The 12,809-nt window shown below is 40.4% G+C and overlaps 1 protein-coding gene across 18 annotated transcripts in view; it reads left to right on the forward strand.

The window, feature by feature from the left end:
• Positions 1-12,809, forward strand: part of ST7 (suppression of tumorigenicity 7) — a 274,150-nt gene that overhangs the window by 244,961 nt on the left and 16,380 nt on the right. For all 18 annotated transcript variants that reach the window (XM_024357612.3, XM_024357614.3, XM_063813857.1 and 15 more), the window contains 1 exon segment: positions 8,874-9,024. In XM_024357612.3, coding sequence (XP_024213380.1) covers positions 8,874-9,024 — 151 coding nt within the window.

The raw sequence follows: 12,809 nt of genomic DNA on the forward strand, positions 1-12,809 counted from the left end.
CAGGCAGTCCCAGAGGGTACCGAGGGGAGGAGGGTGCCACACTCCCAGCACTCATTTCAGCAGCGGGGCAGACTGGGCTTGACACAATATGGAGGTGAGGACCTAGCCCAATATGTATTTAGCTTTCAAATTATAAGTCTGGGAGTGTGGGAAGTCAAGAGAAAATAGAGAGGAAAGAATGAAGAGTGTTATGACAGAAATGCATTCCCATTAAAAATGTACTCTTTTTTTTTTTTTTAAAAAAAAAAAAAGAAAGCTCATCTAATGTTAATCTAGAAACTCTAATTTCATGGAGATTTCAAGAGGCTTGTGGAAGAAAACATCGTGGTAATTGTATATGCTAATGGAGTACCTACAGGACATTGTTATAGTGATGGAAATTCTATTTCATGCAAACACTAAAGCAGTCCTCCCTTTATATCTTGGTAAAGCTGATTGACAGAGTATAAAATTGCTTTTTAATCCAATTTAGGAAACAAAATGTGTAGTGGGTTTTAGCATTTTAAAATGCTTGAAGCGTGGAAGCAGAAATTCAAAATACCCTGGCAGACTGTCTATGATATTATATATCAACAGGACATTTTAGAAATATTATTTCGATATACGTTTCTTTGAATTGAGTCATATTTTGTTCCAAAGCTTTTTTGGATTAGAGTAAGGAGAATGTATTGTGGAAATATGACCCAGAGGAAAATGAACAGAAACCAGTTTTTAGCCACATTTCTCAGGAATAGGAAGTTTGTAAGTCTCTTTCTTTAACAAAGAGCACTGCAGCTGCTTTCCCCAAGACTACCCCCATACAGGCCACCCCCACCAGGCTCATTACCTCTACTGAGGTCACTCTTATTAAGGCCGCTGCCACCTAGGCCACCAGATCTGTTGGCCTCTTCTCAAACCTCATCCTATTTCATCTCTCCTCAGCATTTGGTCCCACTGACCAACTGCTTTATATGTTTTTTGTGTGTGTGTGGTTTTTTTTTCCATGAGACAGGGTCTTGCTCTGTCACCCAGGCTGGAATGCAGTGGTGCTATCATGGCTCACTGCAGCCTCGACCTCCCAAGCTCAAGCAATCCTCCCACCCCAGCCTCCACCTTAGTTTTGCCATGTTGCCCAGGCTGGTCTTGAACTCCTGGGCTGAAGAGATTTGCCTGCCTTGGCCTCCCAAAGTGCTGGGATTACAGGTGTGAGCCACTGCCCCCAGCCAGCCTGCTTCTTATGTCTTGAGGCCATCTCGACTCCATGACACCTTCTCTCTGTGCCACTCCTGTATGTCAGCACTCTCCTCCTACTCCTTTCCTGTGCTGCCACACGTTCATGTTTTCCAGGGAGCTCTATTCACTGCCCTCTCCCTCCTTGCTCGAAGCTATCTTGAGAGATCTCGGGTGCTCCTACTGCGCAGCTTCCATCTCTGGCCCAGAACACCCACATTTGTGTCTCCAGATTCTCTCCTAAGCTCCAGACCTGAAGACCCAGCTGCCTTCAGGCCATTTCTCCAGGGATGTTCTGCAGGTTCTTTAAGCTGTTTTTGTTACCTTCCCCTGCTAAGCCTCTTCCTCCTTTGGTGTCTTTACCCTAGCTAAGGAGCTCACATTATTCTAGTTTCTTATGCCAAAAATTTGTCACCTTCGGTTCTTTCCCTCACTCTCACATTTAGTCAGGTGCCAAGTCCTGGAGAAGCTCCTCCTCCACCCCGCAATTTTGTCCCCATCACCTGGACTCTAACAGGAGCTTTTTAAGACTTTGCTAATTTCCATCTCTTCCCTGTCTGTTGATCCTACACATGACTCACCCATTTCTCTCAAAATTGCAAACTGCACAACTCGCTTCCCAATTGCCTATGGCAGTGATTTCCAAACTGTCCTCCTAGGAGAGCCAGGAGGGTTCCCCAGACCTCTCTTGGGTCCCTCCCTCAGATTTCCCCACAGCTTTGTTTTTCATCAGCTTCACAGATTCTAAGTGTTTTTTTCCCCCCTCAGTATCTGCAGGGGATTGGTTCCAGGACCCCTCACATATACCAAAATCTGCACATACTCAAGTCCCCCAGTGGGCCCTGCAGAACCCAACAGAACCTGTGTTATGCAAAAAATCAGCTCTCTGTATATGCAGGTTTCCCATCCCATGAATATTATATTTTCAATCCGTGTTTAGTTGAAAAAAATTTTGTATAAAAGTAAGCCTGTGCAGTTCAAACCCAGGTTGCTCAAGAGCCAACTGTAGTCTGTGTCTAAAAGTCTGAAAACCAGTTACTGAAGGTCAGGGCACCCTCTGGAGCAGGTCATGAAGGCCTTTTACAGCCTACTTTTTCTACTTCACTCCTTTGGAGAGTAGCCTGAGTTCAAATGCAGGTTTTGCCACTTCCAACTGTGTAACCCTGAACAAGTTAGTTCCTAAAGCCTTCATTTTCCCATCTGTGAAACAGGAATAGAAATATTAGCTCTATCACAGAGTTAGTGTTAAGGAGTTACTGAGATAATGCTTGGCATGTGTGTTAGTGCGTAATCAGTGTTGGCAGTTACCATCATGTTAGTACTCAGGCCCCACCAGTTTAGAAACACATCATGCCCTTGAATGCCTTGGTTTGCTTTTGGTAGGCTTTGATGCTTTTGGTATACTTTGCCCATTAATGCTGGTTTGGAATCCCCCCTCCTCATTTTTTCAGTATAAACTCTTATTTAATTAGTAAAATTGATGTTTTCATTTTTCTGTGAAGCTTCTCAGACACAATGCTCTCCATTTGCTTCCTTAGTGCTAAGTTTATACATCTTACTAAGGTACTTGCCATGTTGAATTTTATTCTTTCTCCATACATTCTCTTTTTCTCTCCTCTCTCTCTCCCTCCTCTACTCCTACAAAGACTATGGATCATCAAGGTGGGGACCTGGCCTGATTCATATCCATGCCCCTGAGGTAAATTATGGGTGCTTCCATATCTGTGTCCTTGGAATACACAAAGGATCCTTCCATATCCATGTCCTTGGATAGGCTGTGGGTGCTCCCATATCTGTACACTTGAGATACACTGTGGGCCTTCGCATATTTTTTGAATGAAGCAAAGTAACCGATGAACAGAGAAGTGAACCAGGAAGAAGCAGGTGCCTTGTGATGAGGACCCCTGAGTGGTACTGAAATCAACAGGTTTAATTTGACAATTCAGCTTTGCTTTATGCTTGCCTCCATATCGGTCGGTTAATGACCCTTGTTAGCCCAGGTGTCTTCAACTGATCTGCTACTACAATAAAAGTGCTGAAGTATTTTACCTAAAAACAAACTCAGTTATCTGTGGGACATGTATATGTGGAAAACACAAATTACCTCTACAGTAATATGAACATTTAATTTTTTTTGGTAGCAAAAATATCTACTATTCAATGCACACTTATATGCCAGGTACTATGTGAATGAATGCTTTACATATATTACATAATCTTCAAAAATTAAAACCAGCAAGGTGTGTTTTTACTATTCCAGTTTTACAGAGGAGCAAACTGAGGTTCAAAGAAATTAAATAACATGTCCAGGGTCTGGTAGCTAAACAGTAGAGCCAGGATTCCAGTAAGTGATTCAAAGTGGCAGATGGTAGATGAGAGGAGGTAAGGCAAGGAATCCTGGTGATGTCTACCTCATTCTCCATCACCGTATGATCTGAGTGAGCCATGGCTACTTGCAGTGTTTTTTTGTCCTGTGCCTGCTTTGTGTCTTACTGATTCCAGGGAGTAAGCAACATTGAAACTCAGACTATGTGGTGTCTCTCCCAAATAGCACTAGCTTTATTCTCAGAACTCCTTATTGATGTTTTAAAAACATCTTTTCTGGTCTTAGGCCATTTTATCAGAGCCAGTTGCACCAAAGCATTGTAGGCATGAAAAAAATTTGCTATCTCCAGTTATCTTTTGTTTGTATGTTTGTGTGTGTGTGTGGTTGTGTGTGTTTTTGATGCAAGTCTAGAAAATAGATTTGTATTACATATATACTTACATACATGTACATACATATATAGAGAGAGAAAAATAAAAATGCTTATTACAAGCCAGGCATGGTGGCATATGCCTTATAGTCCCAGTAATTTGGGAGGCTGAGGCAGGAGGATCACTTGAGCCCAGGAGTTCAAGGCTGCAGTGAGCTATGGTTGCACCACTGCACTCCAGCCTGGACAACAGAGTGAGACCCCATCCCTTAAAAAATGCTTATTATAGAAAACTTGGAAAGCACAGAAGGAGTACAAAAGAAGTTAATCTCCCATTAAAATCAAATATTTAACCACCATGAACATTCAACCTGTGATTGTCCAATGGTTTTTAATGCCTACCTATACCTTTTTTTTGTCAAAATAATTAATAATCTGCTATGTAAATTGTTAGGGTACATTGATTTTTTTCCATTTAGCAATGTATGATGAACATTTCCCTGTGCTAATACATATTATTTCACTACCTGGTTTTGGGAGCAACTTAATAGTCATCATTGACTGTGATATAAATTAATTTACCTGTTTTTTTTCACATTTTGTTTATTTATACTTTTGCTAATGATCTTCATATGACTTATGCTATTGTTGATATTGAAAATACCAAAAAAATAGTTGTATGAGTTAATTCTTTGGTATTAACATTTATGTGAATGATAACTATGGGATCATTTTCATTCAAATTATTATAGAATTTTAAGATCTTAGCAAAAAGCACTTTAGCAGCCACCCAAGGTAGCCTCTAATAGGCCACATCTCTTCAGCAGTTTCCCTGACAGGTGAGCCAGTCTCCACTCAGAGACCTCCATGAGTAGGCGCTGCTCACACCTAAAGACCACAGCTCTCTGCTTCTCTTCATATGCCCTGACTTTGGATGCTCCTGCAGTGGAGGCTGACACAAATAGATTTTGAAAAGTTGCTTCCAAAATTTTTAGAAGCACTGCATTTCAAGATCAGTGTGATTTTATCTGGGAAGGAAGTTAGAGGCAGGATGGCAGGCAAAATAGCACAGAACCAAGCCATTATTATAGATGGACAAAGCGTGTTCTCTGATTTGTGAGCTACAGTTATTCTAATTGATTTCTGCATACTTGCGGATAGGGATCTGCCCTCTTCCATTTATTTTTCTCTTGACAAGTAAGATGTGAAATGTTGTTCCATGCTTTTCTAATTTAAATGTTGCACATGTTGAGAACTGATCTTGCCAGCCATTTTAAGCCTGGCCAAAAACATAACACATTGTTGTTATTAGCCTTCATCATTTGGTTAGGGCCAACATTTTGTTTGGAATTATAAAGGAGTATAAATCTCTTTTATAGTCATAGCCGATTTCTGCCATAAGATAGATAAGATGAGAAGGCAGAGTTGTTTCCTTGATGTATTGCTTTGGTTAGCCTCATAAGGCTGATTAGGCCAGGGATGTTCACTTTGAGAGACTTCTTGGGAAGTAAGATTTCAATGTAATTCAACTTAAAAAAAATATTACCTTGATGTGCAAGGCTCTGTAGGAGGTGTGGGGAGGGGAAATTAAGATGCAGATGGCAAGGTTCATGCTCTTGGGGGTCTTATGATTTAGCAGAGGAACAAGATACACAATAACTAATATAAGGTGGCGTGTGAATAGTACACATACACAAAGATTGGAGAGAACTTAGAGGAGAAGCAGCATTACCTCATGGCCTATGTTTGGGGCTGCGGATGATGTCCTTGAGGCCATATGTATCCCATTGATCCTGCAGGCTGAGTAAGCCATCCGTCTCACACACATATGTACTACTGTTTTCCAAATGTATTATATGTAGATGCTCTGGTGGCCAACAATGCTTTTAGATTAATTTTTGTTGTATTACATTTATTGTAGCTTTTTGTCATATTGTATATTTTCAGTCAGTAGCTACTACCCTGATGATTCCTGTCATGAACACCTTTGAAATTTTTTCATGTTAAAAATTGGTCCAGTTATCCAAAGATGAAAAACCATTGTCCACAGCAGTCAATGCTGTCCAAAAGACTTTTCCGTGATCATGGAAATATTCCCTGCGTTGTCCAATACAGTAGTTATTAGCCACATGCAGCACCTGAGCACTTGAAATATGGCTAGTGAGATGGAGGAAATGAATTTTTAATTTTGTTTGGTTTTAACTAATTAAAATATAAATAACCACATGCAGTAGAAACTGTCGTATTGAAAACGGATGGCACATATCTATAATGTCCCTTTGTCAGGAATTTTCTGAACTCTTCCCCTCCCCTGCCAGGTTGACTTGCCCTGCCTCCTGCTAGTTTCTTTTCATTTTTTTTTTTTTAGGCGGAGTCTTGCTGTGTTGCCCAGGCTGGAGTGCAGTGGCGCTATCTTGGCTCACTGCAACCTCTGCCTCCCAAGTTCAAGCAATTCTCTGCCTTAGCCTCCTGAACAGCTGGGATTGTAGGCACCCACCACCACGCCCAGCTAATTTTTGTATTTTTAGTAGAGACAGAGTTTTACCACCTTGGCCAGGCTGGTCTTGAACTCCTGACCTCGTGATCCACCCGCCACGACCTCCCAAAGTGCTGAGATTACAGCCGTGAACCACCGCGCCCAGCCCTGCTAGTTTATTTTCTACCCACAAATGTGGGTGACTACCAGGCCCACTTCTTCTCAGGTGCCCCTATTCCTGAAGGTTCTTTAGGCTAAGAGAAGAGTTCTTTCATAGATGCTTAATGAAATGTGAAAGCCTTTTCTAATCATAGAAATGAAAAGAATGGTAGTTTACACTTTTCTTTTATCCACCATCTGATTGTCAGGGACTTTAAGAAGATTTCTGTATACCTGGAACACATGAGTTAGTTGTTTTCATATTTTATGTTTCAAATTTTATAAACATCCTTCTTTAAAAATTGACTGTTTGATAAATGTGGTGGCTATGAATAATTAGAAAGTCAGATCAAAATCTTATTCCAGGGCTCTCATTAGGCCAGAAATTTCCCTTCTCCTTTGTTTTTTTGATGATGATTGTTATGGATAACCAAATGCTCTTCCTTATCCAACTTACTCTGGAACAATTAATACAGTTCATAACACTTTACAAGTTATTATTTTTTTTTCATGACTCGTAGCCTCGGGGTCCTTTAAGACTATCACTGGCAGTAGCAATGTACATTTTAATGGTTCCTATTAAGGTAACAAAATCACAAGAGGATAGCCAGGTAACTCCGAACATAAAATCCACCATAATATAAATATAATTATTTATATTATGGCTGATATTCATTATAAACATAGTGCAAATTGGATTGCTGGGTAATTCTCTATTCTTATTTTTCTGAAAAGATTTTTGTCTTGCACTGTTTTAAAACAAGACATTAGGAGGAAAGCAGTAGTTCACAGAATCCAAAAAGGCAGATGGCCAGAAAGCTCTTTTAGAACTCATGTTTGAGGAGTTCCACCAAAATAACAAACACCTCTCATGGACCAGCCTGGAAATGGGTCCCAGGTCTTTCTGTGGAGTATGGCTTTCTATCCTGCCTCCTCCCAAGTGTGACGACCGTATCAGTGTCCTCCTGCTGCTCTCTGGGTGTCTCACTTCCCTACTCTTCCTGCTTTGAGGCCAGAAGCTTGGAGGTTTCTTCAAATATCAGACCCAGAGGGAGGAAGGTTTCAGTTGCTGAGCCAAGATGCCTGCATGTGTTCTCCTGGCTCCTGCCGAGCCATACACCTCGACACCAACCGTGCCAATGGGAGAGGAAGCTTAAGGGCAACTGAGGGATGCCCAAAGGGTACAAATCCTCAACTAGATGACAGGGAAACATTGATAGTTGTGCCATAGTCTCCATTCTGTATACCAGGACTCTTCTACCTTTCACTGTCTTTCATAAACTTCCACGGACAGAAAAATACATAGGCAATTATTTCTGATGCTAAAATTTTTGAACACCTTTTTTAGCACTTGATCTTGCTGTCCATATCCCTCTGTAGTCTACTAGTCTCCATTTTACAGGAGATTGCATGGGCTGTTGTTATGTTTGTCTTTGGTGGTGGTGGTGGGGTGGGTGTGTGTGTGTGTGTGTGTGTGTGTGTGTGTGTGTGTCAGGGATGGATCCAGGAGGGGAGAATGCCAGCCAGAAAAGAAAGGTTAACATTTGCAATTATAAAATAACCTTCAAAAATTGCTCCTATCTATCCTATAGTAAAACAAAAGAATAAAAATGGAAACGTAGTCTTTTCTCAGCCCCCAGGAAGTATATCCATTCTTGCCCTGTACTCCTACCCACTTTGTAGAAGATAGCAATGAAGAGGTGTACACTGAGACCCCCATCCCCTACCCCAACTCCCTAGTCTTCGGGAAAGGATCGAAGAGTGTCACAGTTTGGGGTCTATAATGCTCCCCTCCCTTGGGTCTTCCCATGCTCTGGCTGCCACCCTTCCTCCCTGTAGCACCTGAGCAGCTGTGGGTGGCTCTTTTCATAGGACAAGATTTTTCTCCTTGATACATGTGTATAGAAAAAAATAATGGACAGTGCTACTCAATCTCAAATCTTTCTAATGCACTTGGTTTAGCCACATAACTTCTTAACCTTCATGTGTCTGTTTTATAAGGTTTCATTCTGCTTCCAAAATTATACCAAATTATTGTGTCTTCTACATTTTCCTTTATGCTGTTTGAGTCTTATGTATTTCTTTGATTAGAGTGTCTTAGCCTGAAAGCCTCTGATCTTCACTGTAGGAAACTAGTACAAGGCTAATCATCTGTCAGCAAACTTTGTATTGCTGGATGTTTTAGTAATTGCCTTCAAATGTAGTAATGAGGTTGCAGGTTTAATGAAATGCTTATAAGTGGTGGCTTTAGGGAAATCAACTGCTCTATTTTCCATACTGAATTCTAAATTACTTAGGTATTAACACAAGTGTGTCCTGCTTTTTTATTTCAGTACCTACTAGAAATGAAAAGCTTAATCCTACCCCCAGAACATATCCTGAAGAGAGGAGACAGTGAAGCAATAGCATATGCATTCTTTCATCTTGCACACTGGAAGAGAGTGGAAGGGGCTTTGAATCTTTTGCATTGTACGTGGGAAGGCAGTAAGTAATTTTCTTTTTTTGAAACATTTTTAAGAGCATGAAAAGGTGCTAAAATGTTTTTGCACTGTTTATGATGAATAATGAAGATTTACATATGTACTGCTCTTGTGTTCTGTGATGGCCCATCTAAGCCAGTTAGTGACTTAGGTTCTCCCATCCCCCGGTGGTGGTGGGTATTCCTGTGGTGAGGCTGTTTCCACAGCTCAGAAAGGTAAGTTTATATTATAGATGGGGTGAACCCAGATGTTCTTCAAAGGGGCACCCTGTCACCCTGAAAACCCTGTTTGGAAACTTGGACAGCCCCACAGCATCATGGTGATCTTTGGCATTGGGTTAGGCTTCGTGCTGGACACTGATGACCACTTCTTGATGGCCTTTGTGGGAGGGTTGGCTAAGAGCCACAGTTATCCTCCACTGGAACCAGACCGGCCATCCAAAAAGGTGTGGCAGTTATGCTTCAAACCAAGAACAGTGGCCATTGAACCCTGGTGTTTGCTAGGAGGTGTAGCATTCATGTATTAACGGATAAATGCTGGGTAGATGAATGTAGGGATAAATAAATCTGCGGGCTTGTTCTCCATAGATAGTATTATTCCATGTAAGGAGAATAGGCTGTAATGGTGGGGGAGACATGCTCCCTGCATGTCGTCTAATTGGGAAGAGGAACCAGCAGCACGTGGCAGCTGCCTGTTGATTTTCAGAAGGGAGAGGTCCATGGGGTGGAGTGATCTTGGTTAACATTATGAGTCAGATGAGATTTGAACCAAGCCTTGAAGAAGCAGGACATTATTATAAGCGAGGACACCATGTGAAGAAATGGTAAGTGGTGGGGCTGTTTGAGAGGATGTAAATTAAGGAAAAAAGTCAAGACTATGAATTATTGGACAACAAGTGCATTGACATTCTGCTAGCATTAATTTTAGCAAAACAAGTACAATATGAAGCATGGGTTTCTTTTTCCACCCATGGGAAACTAAAACAACAGAGTCTTCTGACAGTTGTTTCCTAGCTCACCCTTACTCTGATCAACCTCACAAACAAGTGTCTTTTTAATCCTTTCACTCTGTTTATCTTTACTGCTTCCATTTTCATTTTGATAATCTGCTCCTCCCTTTTCCGGCCCTTCCCTAACCCAGCAGGAGTCCAAGTTGGTGTAGGAAGGGAGGTTGGGGGAGCAAAATGGGATAGTGTAAAAATAAGCTAGAGATGGGACTCAAAGTTGATTGAAAATTTTTGTTTCGTTTTGAAAATATTTCTTTAGCAAATTAGCAGTAGTTCTGCTTCTATAGATTACTATTTATAACTTGAAGGAGGATTTTATCAGTGCCTCCGCCCCTCCTCAGTAAGTGTAATAGCACATTCCAGGTGCCTGCGTGGCACCAGCAACTGTATTTAAATGGGTTAAGACACACCACTCTCCACTCAGGGTGTGTGTGAGCATGGTCATGATTCCTTCTGGCTTGTGCTTCCTGTTGTATGTAAGATGTTCTATCAGAAAGGAACACAATACATGTTTATTTAAGCATGAGAAAGAGACAGAAAAGCCCAGCAGGGTTGAACGGGAGAGGCCTCACCTAGTGTCAGTTGTGGAGAAATTAAATGGACAAGTTGGCTTACCAAATTTTTGTAGATTGGCATCTTAGAAATAATAATAGAAGCTCATCCATTGGGTCTCATAGAAAAGAAAGTTACCTGTCCCATAGAAAGGACCCAAAAAAGGGGTGGGGCAAAGGGTGATAAAGACATGGTATCACTATAGAAAAATGGCATCACCATAGAAAAAATAAAAATCCTATGAAGAGTAACTGGAAACTCTCTTTGGAAATTAGTTATCCATGTGGTCAGATAACAGTGGGGAGATGCTCTGATCAACTGGAAGGATAATGAGATTAAAAGAAACATGAAGTGAAACAGGGAGCTACAAAATCAAGCAGAATAGTTGTATGGGGATTTAATTTTCTCAAATTAAATTGGCAGAATGCTTTATTAGGATAAGAAGAGGGGGTGGGTTTTCAGGCATAACACAGTATGGCCAGGTACCTATAGGAAAGGAAAATTCTGCAGTTGATCCTTACAGATAAGCAGGAACCACTCTGGAGAAGTGTTTGTGAAAATCAGGTAACTGTGATCCCAGCCAAAGTCACTTACACTGCCATTCAGTTTTGACAGAGAGCCATAACATTCAATTTTAGAAAAGAGGACTGTGGAAGTGCTTACTATATGCTAAATGCTTGAGAATGCCACGAACCTTGAAGAGTGTTTGTTTAACTAGATAATTTACAGAGGTTTTGCATTTACATCATTCACTCTTCCTGATAATATTCTGAGTTAGGCCGGACAGAGGTGGCCATCTCAATTTTTCAAGAGAGGAAACAGGTTCATTGAGATCGGTGTCTTGTTGAAGGTCCTGTGGCCACTGTTGGGGAGCCAGGATGTAAACCCAGGGTCACTTTTCCTTCACTGTACTGAACAACAGATTAAGAATACAAAGATTAATCATCTCTGAAACATTTGTTTGGAAGCCCACAATTGAAATTTACATCACTACTTACAGCGTAGGGTGTATTTATTACACCTGATCTCTCTGTAGTGTTTAGAAAGTTAATCATCCTATATAAAATTATATTTTGTTGTTTAATATTGACTTAAACATTTTGAATATCGAATGAGACCAATTTTATAAAATAAATAACAGGTATGTATAAATAAATGAAAGAGACTGGAAGTAAATAAGCCTGTTTTAAGTGATTACCACTCAATTGTGGATTTTAAGTAATTTCTTTTTTCTTCATATTTCTGTTTTTAAATTTTCAACAAGCATAAATATGCATATGTATATATACACATATGTATACACATATATTTAAAAAATAATATCTCATTACAGATGTTTTTGGTCTTTTAAAAAAACAAAGCTGTAAATATCATGCAATTTAGAAGAAAGAATTACCCCTCCAAACCCAGACAATCTTATCCAGTCTTTCGACATCGCTTCTGGATCTATGTTCATTATAAATTAAATGGAGGTTCAGAGCTCTGGATTTTCCATCAGATGACCTGGATTAGAATTCTGACTCAGCTACTTATAGTAGCATTTACTTAACTTTAGTAATTTTTAGAAACTGTGAAGCACTGATGATACTGAATGCCATACCCCACCCACCCCAGATTGGTGACTTCAGGAAAGTTGCCGCAGCTCCCTCTCAGGTCCGCTGGCCATGCATAGGAAGCCTGTGCAGGAGCAAAGGAGGCTGCACTTCCACCATTGTACCACTTGGTGGTGCCTTTTGACATCTCCAGCCTCATAGTTTAGGTTTTTCTCCTTTGAATCATTTTTATCTTCATTCTGAAATTTAGGACCATTCCCCAACTCCCTTCCAACTTCCCTTTTTCATTAGAAAGAAAATTCAGGGAAGAAGGTAACAGTACCTAATTTTACTGGGTTCCATGTTTAAAATGATTATTAGTAAATTTATTTTGGGAGATTTAAAACAAATTCTTAGTTTCTGTCAAAAGTATTCTCTGGGAGTAGGGGTGGAGGTGTATTTTGTTTTGCTTTTTAATGAATTTGTTATGTTGGAACATTAGCCATCCTTAATTAGTGGACTTAAGTGAGTTTTCCACCAATCAAGCTGAAAAAAAACCTCCCATTTTTGATAAAACCCCCGAAGTCCAGCTGATGCATGGCAGAGATTGTTTGGGTTTGAAACATATGGTGGTTTAAAAAAAAAAAGCAAAACTGAATCCTCAACCACAAATACATCAGCATTTCAAAGGTTTCCAAA

Source organism: Pan troglodytes, chromosome 6 (assembly GCF_028858775.2).
Source record: "Pan troglodytes isolate AG18354 chromosome 6, NHGRI_mPanTro3-v2.0_pri, whole genome shotgun sequence".
NCBI classification, from domain to species: domain Eukaryota; kingdom Metazoa; phylum Chordata; class Mammalia; order Primates; family Hominidae; genus Pan; species Pan troglodytes.